This window comes from Pezoporus flaviventris, unplaced genomic scaffold, assembly GCF_033815535.1.
Source record: "Pezoporus flaviventris isolate CSIRO_AGI_PZ_B2104156 unplaced genomic scaffold, CSIRO_AGI_Pfla_v1 ptg000047l, whole genome shotgun sequence".
Classification (NCBI taxonomy): Eukaryota; Metazoa; Chordata; class Aves; order Psittaciformes; family Psittacidae; genus Pezoporus; species Pezoporus flaviventris.
Window position 1 is genome coordinate 11068243 of NW_026892595.1, and position 15375 is coordinate 11083617.

General features: G+C 38.8%; 1 protein-coding gene across 1 annotated transcript in view; it reads left to right on the forward strand.

Moving 5' to 3' along the window:
• DNAJC1 (DnaJ heat shock protein family (Hsp40) member C1) overlaps nucleotides 1-14539 on the forward strand; it is a 108890-nt gene extending 94351 nt beyond the window's left edge. The window contains exons 10-12 of the mRNA XM_061468292.1: nucleotides 12008-12056; nucleotides 12540-13021; nucleotides 14324-14539. Of these exons, the coding sequence (XP_061324276.1) occupies nucleotides 12008-12056; nucleotides 12540-13021; nucleotides 14324-14392 (600 nt within the window). The 3' untranslated portion in view covers nucleotides 14393-14539. The remainder of the gene's footprint in view (nucleotides 1-12007; nucleotides 12057-12539; nucleotides 13022-14323) is intronic.
• Nucleotides 14540-15375: the final 836 nt, after the last annotated feature.

Genomic DNA, 15375 nt, shown 5'->3' on the forward strand with positions numbered 1-15375 from the left:
CTTGTTAATTCATATTTTATAGTATTGTACCAGATATCAAAGAAAGCTTGTACTTAAGGATTTTAAGTGTTATGATCTTAAAACCCTTAGGGGCTAGGCTGTAAAAGACTTTTCCTTTTCAAGCAATAGATCACTAGAACATGATGTAGTGTCTGCTGAGGACCATTTGAAAGCCCTTTCAGCTGACCCTATTTTATAGGCTCGGTAGGGGTTAATGAGAATAATGTTTAAATCTGTTGATGTACATTTTGAGATTAGATGTTCTTTATTTATTATATTTCAGGAATTATCTTAAATAATGGGAAACAAAGCCTCTGGCTAGAGTGAAATGTAACCCATTATAGCCGCCTGGGCAAATTACGTATGTCTTAAATGGTTTATTTACCCCTATTGGTATCATCACAAAAAGACACTTTCAGAAGTTATTTTTAAAGATTTAATGCATCTATACAGTTCGAATACATACCAAAACCCAAGCCATTTGCATTCTTATCGTTTTAGAACAACATACATCATTTGCAGTTAAGTGGGTGTAAGCAAGAACTTGCTAACCTGTTATGCAAATGAAATTCTGCCTTTTTTTTTTGTTTATCCTGTTTAGTTTTGTTTATTTTACTCCTTGCAGTATTCATACTACTGCAGTGCTTTATTAAAAAGGTGCTACATTTTGCTAAGTAGATATTAACAGCAAAAATATTTCACATGGCTTGGTAGTATGCTGTGTACATGGGAAAGACATGAGATTGCTTTAGAGAAACTGATTAATTTGCTTAATACTGACAACACAAACATGTGGAGTGGTTCCACATACACCGATCACAAAACTAAAACTGTCTTAAGTTGTCATTTGCACCCATTTTCTGCTTTATTCCTTGATGCAGGTGTAAAAATGTTCTTTATTAAGAAACCTTTGCATAATATATTTGGCCACCATACTTGCACACATCCAGTACTGGAAAGAAGGGGAAAAGTCTTGAGCAGCATGTTTTGGTTTTTTTTCAGTGAATTGGAGACAGAATTGAAATGGGTATGTTCTAAGAGCTGTCATTCCCTGTATGAACAAAAAAGGAGTTTCCAGGTTTTTTTCTGTGGAGAAAGGTCTGAGTGTAATGCTTTTTTACTTCCATTGACCTCCCACTATGTGATTAATGTAAGTGTTCTCCACACAAGTTTTTATTTCTCTAAAAATTTCCGACTGCTGATAGTGCTAGGTCAGCTTTCCTGACACAGGCTAGTTATTAGAGTTCTGCTACTTTTGCAGTGATTAGGTTGTAAGAGGAAACACAAACAAAAGCATCCTGGCACTTTGTCTGGATCTGAGAGATGTGGAAACTGGGAACTACCTCAGATATATCCATTCAGCTGTTGAACAAGATGGACAGCTTATCCTTTATATTGTTGAGGATGACATAGGGTAGTCATCTAAATTTACAGCAAGGGTTCTTACTTTGCTTGGGCATCACCATAGTTGAATAAGAAACATTACACTGAAGCTGCAGAAAAATCTGGTTTTGTTAAACTTTGTGCACAGAAAAATTGGTGCTTGCATGTGCAGCCATCATTTCCTTGCCAAACAACTGTTCCCTGGTTCACTGGCAGTGAAGATAAGTTGTGGTGTATGAGGTGCTGATTTGAAATAACTTGTGTAGCAGAGTTTGGGAGTCCCTTCCATACAGCTAATGCAACTTTAGTCAAGCCAGAGAGAGTTTGACGTGTGTATTAGCTGGCAAATGCGCTAGAGCTTAAAAAAAGAAAAACGTTAAAGGGCAAATTTGAATTTATTTTTCCAATATTTTCTGTGACACAGGAAACACTTTTTAAAAACTTAAGACCACCTTCTGCTTGTTTCTTTTCCTGTAAAGTATTGAGCAGTAAGGCTTGGTTTTCCTTTCACAGTTGAGAGAACTGTAGTAGGAAGGATTGGCAAGGTACAGTGTGCTTGTTTCCATGTCATTTTAAGCATTAAAACCCATTTTAATAGTAGATTAGCTAAATAGGTGTTAATAAAAACATTCAAAGTAATCCAGTCCAAAATGATCTTTCCGTTGTTGCTTCTGTCTCAAAGCTTTCTTCCTCGCCAAAAAAAGGTTAGAAAAGTATTTTGTTACTTTTTAAAAAATAAGCTGAAACCATTCATATAGACCAGAAAAGCGTCAGTGAAATTCACTCTTTGTAACCACCCCAGAGAAATTCCATTTTAAATTGCCTTAAACTCCTCTTTTTAAAAAAGTAAACTCCTACATCAAACTGTATTTGCTTCCAGTGGCAGGTTTTTTAAGCAGCATGAAGTGACTTAAGGAGAGTGTTCTTGGCTTTTGTTAACTTTCGACTTCATGGTGTTGGTTTAACTTAGTTTTGTGGATTTATTTCTTTTGGAGGGTTTTTAAATATATTTCTGAATTTTTCTCCTGCCATCAAGTTAATGAGGTTTGGAACAGTGTGAAGCAAAGGGATTCATTAGAATGCTTGTAGCTTTAATACTGCTTTTTCACATACAAAGCAAGCCCAAGTTCGTGTGTCAGACTCATTGAGATATTTGTTCAGGTTGGAACAAATCCTTGATTTGCTAGAACATGGCTTTGATACCCCAGAATCTGGTGAGCACATGTAAATCTTACATAGCTAAGAGGAACTATTAGCGCTTAGCTGAGAAAAAGCTATTGGAAGATGATTTGAATTCAGAAATGTCAGGACAAATTGGAAAAATAAGATGCAAAAAATAGGATGTAGTTAAACAGACAGTAAGTACATGCCAGGACACCCAGCAAGATGGTAATGAGGTTCACAAATGAAAGATGCCATACAACTGGTTAGAGGTAACTGTTAAAAAGCAGGAGGAATGTGGGGATTAGCAGTGATAATGAGCTAGATACAGGTCAACAAATAGATAGTTGTGAAAAAGGCAAGCATCTTACTGAGAATATACAAATAGGAGGATGGTAAACCTGTATCTAAATCCTTAGTTTGCCTCTAGCTTTCAGTATTGCACTTAAAACAGCGGTTCAATACAGAGAGTCCAGGTGAGAATAAAAGAAAATAATAGGTCTCTAAAGTGCTACCTACAGGGAAAGACTGTGAAGGAATTCATGTTGTTGAACTGAAAGAAACTGTGTAGTAAGGATGTAAATACTCATCTACATGGAAAGAAAACCGTAAAGAGAAAGGGGCTTGTGCACTGTAATTATTTTATAGGGTAAGAAGTAATTACCTCAGATTTTATCACAGGCTCCAGAGTTAGACATGGAGGGGCACAGAATTACAATGGAGACGATGTATCAGTGGAATAAGCTGCTGTGGAGTCTCCATATTTGCAGGCCTTTAGAACAGGTTACACAAACATGTGCAAGAAACGTCAATGTAGTGATTCTGCCTGAGGTTAGGTCCTTCTCCTCATATGGTCTATGATTAGACTAGCAAATGCAAGCTATCTAGGAGGAAAGGGGAAGGAAACAAGACCTTCCCTACAATTGGAAGCATGTGTGAACTCATTCAAAAAAATGTAAAATTAAAGCCAGACAGTCACTGTTAGTGACTGTTGGTTAGTATACCTTAGCTTAACTGTTCTGAAATTCAGTCATTCCTAACAAAGTGTTCTTTCAGATTTTGTTTCTACTACTACTCAAATTGGGATTTTGTATACATTGAAGTTTGTTAATTGTTATTTCCCAAAATACTGCAGAAATAAAGGTTACTATAAGGCCCATTATATGGGTATGTCTGCCAGATTCCCAGTCCAGATAGATACGTCCATACAGTGTGCTGCAGGCCACTGGGAAACTGCCAGCCAAAATCCAACAATAAACTGCTATGTCCATGCTGTAGTGCCCCTGAGCTCATTCAGCTCTACTGTTTCTGTTTATGCTGCCTCATGTGATACCAGCATAAATATCTTTGCAACATACTCCTGTACTTTTCAGCTTGGAGCTAGGTTAAGCTTGCAACTGTGGTGCAGGCTTATTACTTTTAATTTTTGTCATGTTAAATACAGGATATGTTTATCTTGTCTCTCTCTAGGAAGACATCTTTTAACAGCCAATGAATAATCAACCCAAAATAGATGAGGTTAAGTTGTGCTCATTTTATCAGTATGTTTAATTATTTAAATTGCTAATTGTCATTTTAATATGTGCATATGGGGAATTTAGCAATCTCTTCCCATAAAGATGATTTTCAACCGGCTTACTCTAATGGAATCTTACTGCTTTCACAACTGAAAGCTTCTACAGCTTTTAAAGTAATTTTTATTGCAGTCGGCTGGTGTTATAAATTAGATTTTCAAGTATTTTGATTATGAAAGGGAAATGGAGTTCAGTTAACTCTAATCAGGATTCCTGTCTGCTGACCTGGTTACCTGTACAACTGCTCTCTGTCATCCTCTAAACATCTGTTCTTTGACCCATTTTCCGTGCTGAATTTGTTGCTCCAGGGTTAGTTCTCATTCCTCTCTTCCAGTACTTAAGGAAATAATTGACCTTTTAAAGCAAAATTTAAAAGTTATGTTTGAATTTCCTAAGCAGTGTGCACACCCTATAACAAAAATAGTGAATGGAGTGGAGTTTCAAGTCTACTATTCTGCAAAAATTACATTGTTTGATTTGACAAATGCTAAGCCTTATGAAGATTTATAATGATGATTGTCAGCTTTTGCTGAATTCAGAAATTGAGAAGAAGCACTTAGATGTGAAATTCAAGAAGTGTATTGTACTGGACAGTACCTATCTTTATAGATAAAAAGTTAAGAAAATATTTGCTGAAAGGCATAAATGAATTTCAGGAACTACAAAGGACGTTCAAATAGTAAAAATAACAGAGGAAGTAAAAGCTGTCTGGCATGCCAAACAGACTTTAATGTGATTATTAGGTACAGGTTCTTTAAATTAAAGGCAAAGAGATCTCAGGTTTCATACTTGTGAAGTCATATCATTCACTTGTCTTACAGGATTTAAACTGATTCTGTTTGCCCTTGCAGTCACTAATCTCATGCATTTGTGTTGCAAAACCAGACTGATTGGGTTTTGCTGCCTGTATAGAAAAACACTAAGGTAAGACAGCAAAACAATAGACAGGTGGCTATATTTGAGCAGACTTTCTGAATCGTCATGAAACCTGAAAGCAGAAGGTTTGTCTGGGTGCTTATTTTGTGGTGTCTCTTGTATGCCCAAGCAACAGTTTCAGCCTTTAGGTCTCACTGCATGAGTTCACTCTCACTGTACTTCATATGCCTATTTTTGATAAATGCAAGTTCATTACCTTTCCAGTAAGAATACATCTATATGAGAAATGATCCACATGTAAAAGTTCATGAATTTAGGAGCTGTCCTGAAAGAAGGAGCAATTCTGCTGCTGCTTTAAATTAGCTGTTTGGGTATTTGGGCTCTTAAACTGGAGACCTGCCAGTGTTCCTCATGTGAAGATTTAGACCAAGTTTGCCTTTTTTGAAGGCCACCCCTTAAACTGCCTCATAATTAAGCTCACGGGTTTTGGGAGATTTCTGAGGATGTGGCTTCCCTTCTCCATCTGCTGTGGCACAGTTCAGAGTCACACAGAGTTTCAAAATCCATAACCGTAAGAAAACTGTACTGTTGCAGTCTGCTGTTAGTTGGTCTAAGCAAATTCAGTTAAATTCCTAATGTTTCTTAGCTCTTTTGAGAATAAAAGCATATTGTCCTTAAAATACTCGTTTGCTGTGTTAGCACTAAATTCATCATGTAATTTAAACAATGGATAAAGACTAGTTGTGCTACATACTTTGGGGAAAGGTGGTAACAATCTACTAAGCAAACTGTTATAAGCAGTGCCAAAACAAAGCTGTATCTTCTGATTTGAAACATCTCATTTCAAGAGGTCTAGTAAGTTGAGGTCTAAGCAAATTCGGATACTTGTGAAAATGGAGAATTACTTGGCTTGATGCTTCAGTATGTGAAGTTTCACCGATCTGTTAGTACTGGAAGACAATTTTAGCAGCCCTTTTAGTGTCTGGAAGGGAGGGCAATTTATAAAGCAGCAAATTTTGAGTTTGTCACATGAAAATAAAGGGTCATTATTGTTGTCTGACTTAGGTTAAGCAGTTCTTGTTACGACGGTGGTTGCTGTGAAAAGCTATTTAGATCTATAGTGGAAGAACAACTCAGTGCTGCAGGTAGTGTTTTGGTTTGAAGTGGAGAACTTCAAATCTGGCAGTTGATTCCCTGCTGTTCTGGAAGGTTTGGTTTGCAAAAACCTACTGCTTTGACACAGCTAGGAAGGCATGAAAATCCTGCTGTGCTTGGCTTTCAATTTATGAGAAAGATGGGATTATAACTCAAGTTAGCCTCAGAGATTCAAGAAATTCCTTACTGTTCATAGTAGCCTCAACTACTCACAGGCTGTCTCCATGTCATTTTTTCCATAATCCCACAGATCTTGGTATTTTTGCACAACATAACTGGACAGAGAGCGTGCAGGAAGATAACAAGAGGGTGAACAGAACACTGCTGCTGGGACTGGCAAATATCTGATAGTTGATGCTGAGATGCTGAGAAACTGTGGCAGCTTTAGTAAATATTTAGAGAACTGCTCAGGAAGATGCTAAGAATAGCAAACCATTCTATCAGGACCTCCAGTTTTCAGTAGCACAATAACATGTCATCCTTCCTTGCAAGAAGGAATTGCAGAAGTACAAACCTCTTGGGTTCTGAGAAAATAATGTGGGGTTTGTAGAAGACAACCCATGTCACTTGGCTTCCCAAATGTGACATCCTTCCTTCTGTAGTTATCTGGTGCAACCCTAACCAAAGTAGTATCCTATCCAGAGAAGGAAGGTAGATTGTTGCCCACAGAAGATTGCCAAGGGTGTTGTTGGTGTGTGCCCTGTGAAGCTGAGCTGGTCAGGGTGTTGGAGGGGTCAGCTGAAGGCTGGTGGCTGATGCTGTGCAAATGATGAATTGCTCTTCATCTTCTGCAAAAGGGCTGTTTCTCTGGCATCAGGAAGATCACTGTACCTCTCTTTACAGGGTTTTCCCTCTAGGTCTGTCACAGTTCTGTGCTTTTTTTTATGCCTGCCTTCCCTGCAGGATGAAAAGGAGCTTCTCATGCATGTGATAGCAAAATTTCCTTTTGCTTGTGCTGATGGGTCTTTTAACATGACTCTGGATAATACTTCTTTTAATCCTGTGCACCTCTGAAGCATTGATTGTCCCATCTGAAAGAGTTGGCAGGTGTGCAGGGTAATGAGACTTAATATCTGGATGATCATGAAGAGGAATGTTTTTACTGCTAGGTGTCTTGTTGAGTAGCAACTAGTCTAGTAATCTGGACTGATTGTCAGCAGTCCAGGAGGAAACCAGCTCTGTCTGGCTTTCATCACATAAATCATCCCTCTGATCCCACTCGCTTTCAGTAAGATCTTTTTGTGGCTGAAGAGCTATTGAAACTGAATTCAGAAGGGAGTCATCAGAAGCAAACTGTTCCTGCAGCTTCTTTCTGTAGGTCCATAGTAAGATGGTTTGATTTCTACTTCAGCAATTTGACTGCTTGCATCCAACCTTTTTCTTTTTTTTTTTGGTCATTTTTATATGTCTAAGAAAATCTCTTCCCCTGTGCATTGTCTGACTTATTTGTGACTTCTGTTTTCCCTGATGGACTACAGGGTTATTTGAGCATAGAGACAGCAACATTTAAAGTTGATTCATTTAGAATAATGCAGTGTGTCTGTTCAGCACTACAGATACTTGCAGGAATATGAAATCTGCCCTCTTCTGTTCTTGTGTTTTAAATCAATTTCACAGCCTTGATCCTTATTATTTAAGGTGTCCCCAGACCCAGGATTTCTTAAGGGCTGGCTAATGCTCTGGTGAAAGCTGTTGTCAACAACAGCAGGCTTTTAGCACAGTTTTTCAGAGTCATAGAATCACAGAACAGTTAGGGTTGGAAAGGACCTTAAGATCATCTAGTTCCAATCCCCCTGCCATGGGCAGGGACACCTCCTACTAAACCATGCCACCCAAGGCTCTGTCCAGCCTGACTTTGAACACCGCCAGGGATGGAGCATTCACAGCTTCCTTGGGCAACCCATTCCAGTGCCTCACCACCCTTACAGTAAAGAACTTCTTTATATCTAACTATATCTGAACTTCCACCATCTCCAAATCCAGGGTAGCCGGTTTTCCCAATAGCTTCTGGAGAGAGCCCACATTATCCCTAGTCTGTGTTTTGTTTGCTACATACCTATAGAAGCCTTTCCTGTTATGTTTGATATCCCTGGTCAGACTCAATTCTAACTGGACCTTAGCTTTCCTGAACTGATCCTTAGCTTCCCGGACAATGTCCCTGTATTCTTCCCAGGCCGCCTGTCCTCACTTCCACCTTCTATAAGCTTCCTTTTTCCATCTGAGTTTTCTCAGCATGATAATACTCATTATTTAATATACGTGAAAACTGTGGTTTTTAAAGCTTTATGCAAGAACAATCAGTAGTAATAACTGGACGAGTAATTCTACAACTGCATCATACTTTGAATAAAGGTATTGCCAAGTACATTATCTGTTACCTAATGAAAAAGTGGTAATACAAGCAAGATACAATAAGAAATTGAATAGAGAAAGCAGTGGAGTAGCTTCTGTTGTATAACTTAGTGATTTATTTTTTTAAAATCACTGTTAAAACTAGCTGGTAGCTAGCACTGCTCACCACTGGAGAGGAAACTTAAACTGATATTAAGGACGTCAGAAAGTATGGAGGAACCAGCAACAGGAGTCTGCAAATCTGAGTGGCAAGAGAAATGATTAATCTCAAACAGATCAAATTGAAATACAATTTCCTATGTTCCATAGGTTGGATTCCTAATAATCCTTTGTAGTTTAATACTGGCATGTTATGATTCTTGCCCTGTGTCAGCATCTTTAACAGCAATGACAGCTGAAGCTGATGGACAAACAAATCTGATAAGCGATACCTGTACTTGAATTGCAAAGAGCTGGAGTAAACATGAACCATACAGAGCATGTGGAAAAGGACTTGCAAAATCATCTGTATGGAGAGGAAATCTGACAAAAGGAAGAGGGAGAGACAATAATAGACAAATAATCATTCTCATGTAACCTGTGAATGATGATAGTGAAGCTGTAAGAAGCTTGATGAGTTGTCAAAGCTAATGTCAACTGAAGGTGCTTTCAGTGTTTGAAATTGAAGGTTTTCAATATCTAAACCATACGTTTTTTATTTCCAGCTTACCAGGTGAATGTTCAAATTGAAAGTCCATCAAAATACAGACAGACATCCTAATGCCTTCAAAAGAGACAGTCTTGGAAATATTAGATATGACAAATGGAGTAACTTCCTACAAATGCTACATCTGGGTTCACCAAGTTATTAATGGCTGAAGCTATCCAAAATAAGATAACATGTGGCAAGACTGTTGCTTCTGAAGTTTTTGCATGTATGGTGAAATGGAAGTGCCATTAGGATCTAGGAATAAACAAAAATCCTTCACTGTTCTAATGCAGAGGGCTGGTTTAGATTCTGATTCAGTTAGATGTAATATGCAGCAAAATATGTATCTATCATGGGCTACCTACTCTAACCTAATTTGGGAACATCTGTCTTGTAAAGGAAACTTGAATCACACTACTTCCAATGCAACCCTTATGTTGGGTGTCCAGTCTCAGTTTGAAGGATAAAATGGTAATTGCCAACCTTCAAAAACGTCAGCAGTTCAACACGGAGAAAACCGAACATTGCCAGTGAGGTAGCAGCCCAGTCAGTTTGCCTGTCTTTGCCTTTGTTTGCAATTTATTCTGCTCTGGTTTGTTCAGGGAATCTTTTCCTCTGTCTTTTTCCCGACTTCTTGGACTTACGAGTAGGCTGTAGATCTTGGAAAGAACTTCTTAAAAATAGCACAATGGTTTAGAAACTGTGTTCTGGAATACATGAACATAGATAATGCCTTCTCATATTCACAACGAGTCCATTGCATCATGGCAGTAAGCATTAGAGGATCAGCTACGTGTTTGCATGAAAAGATCTTCTCTTTTCAAAATGTTCTATTATAATCCAGTTTATAAAACTGAATTTCTATTTAAGAGATGCATAGCAGGGCACCACGAAGGGTCCGTTCTGCTCAGCAGTCAAGAATGAATTCCCTTCCACCAAGCCTTGTAAAGCAGTGGCCCTACAGAGACGCTGCTAAAAATGAAAATGGAACACAAACTTTTTAATTTGGATTATTTTAGACTATAAACTCTTCAAGGAAGGCAGTTACTATTAGCAGATCACCTGTTTCAAAGAGGATCCATCCTGTTTCAAAGTCAGGATCATGCAGATCACAGACTGTTGGTGACACGTAAAAGGATCTGTTCATATTAGTATTCTGAGATTTCTCTTTAACAATTGAAAGTTTATCATACTGCAGCAGTAGAAACTGGCGGTTTCTATGCCAGATGTTTACCCCTGGATAAAGGTTTTGGTTAATTAGAGTTGGATTTCCTTTGTTCACAGAGAGTTTGTATTTAACCTTAATCATCCCAGAAAATGAGGCTTAATTTGTAAGGAAAATAGACCACTTTGCCGCGTTGAGTCTTGCCATCATTTCGTTAAGGAGATCCAGCACTTGCCTGTTTTGAGAGCAAACTACTGCAATTTCACAGGCAGAAAGGTGGGTAGGAGGAACCAGACAGACTTGAAGCAAATGGTACCATAGTATTTTAACTATTGAAGTACTCACTCATGAATCTTGTCATAGGACAAAACCCCTGAATCTTTGTATTTTCTCCTTCCAGCAAATAGCTGTACAACCCCCTGCTCTACAGAGAGGGTCACTGTTAGTGTAGTTAGCTAAACCAGGAGAGGCCTGCGCTGTGGCTATGAAGGCCTGACTGATCCGTATGGTGGGTAAATATGATTCCACATGGAGGAGTTTCTGACTTTGTAGATGTTGTATTTTTTTGATTTTCCTCTGGGCAGCAGACTGCCTTAAACTAAATGGATGTTAACATCTGAAGTCCCAGGTTCACCTAGCAGGAAACACAGGTTACCTGTCCCAGGTAGTATCGTTTCTGATTGAGTGCTGCCTGTAAGTTTTACTTGATATGGGTGGCTCAGACCACTTGATTTCAATTTCTAGCTTTTTCACAAAGACCTCATATTGAAAAAACTGAAATCAAAATCAGCTCTTCATAAAAGATTTTCAGGAATTAAAAAGCATCCTTCTTTGAGTTCTAATTTTAACATGCTGTTATGTGGTACTTGAATTTTGGACTCTAGATCATTTGATGTAATGCAGATGCTAAGTGAGTAAAAGGATCTTAATTTGAAATGCAGCCTGATTTCTTTGTTATCTGCACTGAGGTCTAGAAACCTGGAACGGGGAAGCTCCCCATTCTGGGTGGGGAGAAAACCTGGTTTGTTACTTAAGTTAAAATGAAAATGCTAAATCCGGTGTTACTTTTCTCCCAGGACACAGATTTTGGTGTACATGGACGGGTTGACGCATCAGCTCTTCATCCTTTGGGTTCTCAGTAATAAACTTTTCTCACTGAAATATCAGGACTTGGGAGGTGTCTGCTGGTTTTGCCAGTTAAACTGTTACATGTTATTTTGGGACCAAATTTGTGTCCATTAGTGTGCTTCATAACCCAGACCTGTGTGGGTTATTTTGTTCTTTTGTTCAGTATTGAGAAACTAATAGATAGAACTCATTTGTTTCCTTTTCCCCTGTCTCCTTGTGGTATTTTTAGGTTAGAAAATGAGGGTTTAACAATCAACTGTGATGTATAATGGTGGTAGTAATAGAAATGTGTAGCTTGCATCATTTTAATAAGCAAGGAATCCTTTTTAGAAAGGACGTTAAGTGTAGAAAGTTACTTTTGGCAATGTGGGATCCATGTCTGAACCAGGCCAGCAGAACAACATCAGTGTCACCATCTTTAACGTATGTGCAATGTTGGTGTTTTGCAGTGAAATGCTAATGACTTCTTCAATAGCCCACATAATGTAATTTTTAATAGTCCCTTTTTTTGTTGTCTTCATGCAGGTTACCATGAAAGCCAAACAGCTGAAGGATTCTGTTGCATATACACCAGGTGTGTGCTGCTAGATCCTCAGTGATGCTTATAAGAAACGCTGTGTTTGGATTAGAACTGTGCAAATGTAGTGCTTTTGTACCTTCCAGGGTACGCTTTCCTTGGGGACTTTTGCCTCCTCGCTTTACTTTGAGTGAAGCAAAGAGCTGACGGTTATTCTGAGGGAATGTTTCCCTTTAACTGCATCCTCCCGGGCTTTCTTACTCAGTTTATTTTGGGGTTTGTTCATTTGTTCAGGCTGTTATCTTTCTTTGTATCAGTGTGGTAATTTATTAGTACTTCACATACACCAGAGAAGTTCAGAACTGGCAAAGTTCATTGCTTCATAACAAGTATCTTGATTTGTCAATAAGCATTTTCCTTAAGCTCTTAATCCAGAAGATCTTTTTCTCCTCTCTGCACTATTCCCAGTATTTACTGTTTGAGCACTTCCCTGCTTGTTTGTGATTTATTTACCTACAAGTGTAACAATACTTGTAACAGGTATCATTAGGCTCTCCGAGCTTAAAACGCTGGCCCAGAACTCCAAGAATGTCAAAGTCAACATGACTTTGCCAGACCACATAATCACCCAGCGAGAAAGAGAGGAGGAGGAAGAGGAGGAGGAGGGGAACTACAGTCATATTCCAGAGCAGATGGATGTCCACACAGATCAAAAGGAGACCACTGCAGGTGAAACTAGGCACCGCAAACGAAAAGTTGTCAAAGCACCTGAAATGACTGTGCCAGCAACAAAAGAGGTCCCGGAAGAGAAGGGCAGGGGAAGGCGCCAGAAGGATTTTGGTAACACCGAGCAAGCGGAAGAGAGTGATGATGAGAGTAGAAAAAGAGAGAAAAGCCGTGCCCCAGAAGAACTGTGGACTCAAAATCAACAGAAACTCCTTGAAATGGCCTTGCAGCAGTATCCAAAGGGAACATCGGACCGCTGGGATAAAATAGCAAAGTGTGTTCCTGGAAAAAACAAGGTACACTTGGCTTTGTTTGAATTGTAGCGTAAATAGAGGGGAAACGTGTTTTCTACCAATTTGTGATTACCTTAAGAACTTATGGTCTGTGCAGAAGGGTGAGGTCTTTACTTAGCCTAGCGGTCCAGACACAATCAACCTAAGAAGCATTACTGGCATGTTTGTTGCTTTTATTTAAAATACATTTTCACTTAATTCAGTTTGCTTGATCTATTACAGAAGATGTTGAAATACCTCCTGTTCCATTTAAAGTACCTCGCTCTCCTCTGCCTTTCAGGTCTTCAGTTGCAGGACAAATTAGATTTTAAAACAAATTTTGATTCAAACTTAGTAACCAAACGTTGGTGAGCCGCTTTGCTTACACGTTTACACTACGTTTCTCAACCCAACTCAATGAACAAACAAAAATAAGTAATCCATCTGCAAGTGTTAAATGCTCAATAATCTAATGTCCTTTTTGTAAGTATATTCTTTTTCAAACAGCATTGTCACTGATATAGTTGGTCTGTGCTAGATGTCATAGCAGTTGTGATAGCGTAGTGTGCTTGCCTCAGGCATTGTAGCTGCAGAAAATCCCCACTGTATTTGTGCCCAACACAGTGTGAGAGCAGGAAACGTGGAGGGAGTGTTTCCCTGGCTCTGAAGCTGTTCAGTAGTATCTGGTGTCAGTAGCTGCTATGTTAGTGCCCATTAGGGCTTGTCCTCACCAACCTGCAGGATCATTTATACCAGAAGGACTGTTCTGAAATAGATATTAAAATCCAAGTGTTTCATAATTGCCTTTACAGTCATTGTCAAGAAGTACAAGGCAACTATTTTCTTGGGTTTGTGTGCTCTTTAAAGAGATAAAATATCCATTAAGAAACATAAATTTAGATGTATAATAAAAATATTTAAGAAGTAAGAACATGGGGGTGATAAGGCACTGGCACAGGTTGCCCAGAGAAGCTGTGGTTGTCCCATCCCTAGCAGTGTTCAAGGCCAGGCTGGATGGGGCTTTGAGCAACCTGGTCTAGTGGAAGGTGTCACTGCCTGTGGCAGGGGATTTGGAACTAGATGAGCTTTAAGTCCCCTCCATCCCAAAACATTCTATGATTCTGTGATAAACTGCAAGTTCATTTTTTCTAATCCACTCTTTGCTAGATGTAGATTCTCCTTCTCAAATTCAGTGCACAACTTTAAACCAACCCAAACCCCAAAACCAGCCTCAGGAGCCCCAGAACCTAACTCTTCTAGCATGTATAGCGTTAAAGGACTAGTAAAATATCAAACGTCGATTAACAGTTTTGTTTTTCCTTTTAGGAGGAGTGCATAGCAAGATACAAGCTGCTTGTTGAACTGGTACAAAAGAAAAAAATGGCTAAAAGCTGAATGTTCTGAGCAGAAGAGATGTAGCTCAACTTTGTCAAAATGGGGTTTTAAACCTCATGTGCAGGAAACTGCATCTTTGTACCTCAGTATTTCTATACGTCACGTGCCTTAGTAAAAGAGAATATTAATAAATCTTATGCCATCTTACCTGGTTTGTGTGTTTAAGAGCGAAGGTGTATTTTTGTGTTGGGAGAGCCGCCTGTGCGGATGGGTGATAACAGTGCCCTAAAAATCAGTGGTCCTTCAGGAAAACCCACACTGGTAATTACACACCGGATCGGGTGGGCTTACAGCCAGTGACTGTGCAGAATATAAAGAATTTGTATGTGTTTTGAAGAGAGAATTGATCTGAAACTGTTCAGCAGCACATGAGGAATTGAACTCTGCACTCAATACATTTTTCTTTCTAGCAGCTATAAATCCAAGACCGTGTGCTTATAGGCATGTCTGTGCTCCATGACGTGGCCAATCATCATAACTGGATGTTCTGAAAGTAGTAGTATTTCTCATCTTAACTTCCACGGACATTTATATGCACCTGCAGCAGAACATCTTTTTTACCAGCCCTGCAGCCTAATTCACAGTGATATTTGATGGGGCTGTTTATTTGGTAAAGTTGAAATGAGTAAGAACATTAAAGGCCTTAATTTTTTCATTAGAAATTAAGATATATAAGGCATTTACTTAATGACCAGTTTTTAAGTACAGAACTTGCAGCTAACCTCAGTGGGTGAAGAGGGGCGTTTGTATACCCTAGGTTGAATATAGTTTGCTTTTATATTTGAAGACTAGGTAATAAGGGTTATTATTCCTTAGCTGCTGGTTTTTTTTTTCATAATTTTGGAAAAGCTATACAAAGCTTAAAACGCTTGAATAAAGGGTACCTGATGGGCTGTAAGTTACATCCATAAATCAGAGCAACGATCGTAGTCTTTTGCAAGAAACATTAAGGGCTTGCTTTTTTTAAAGAATTATTTACCACT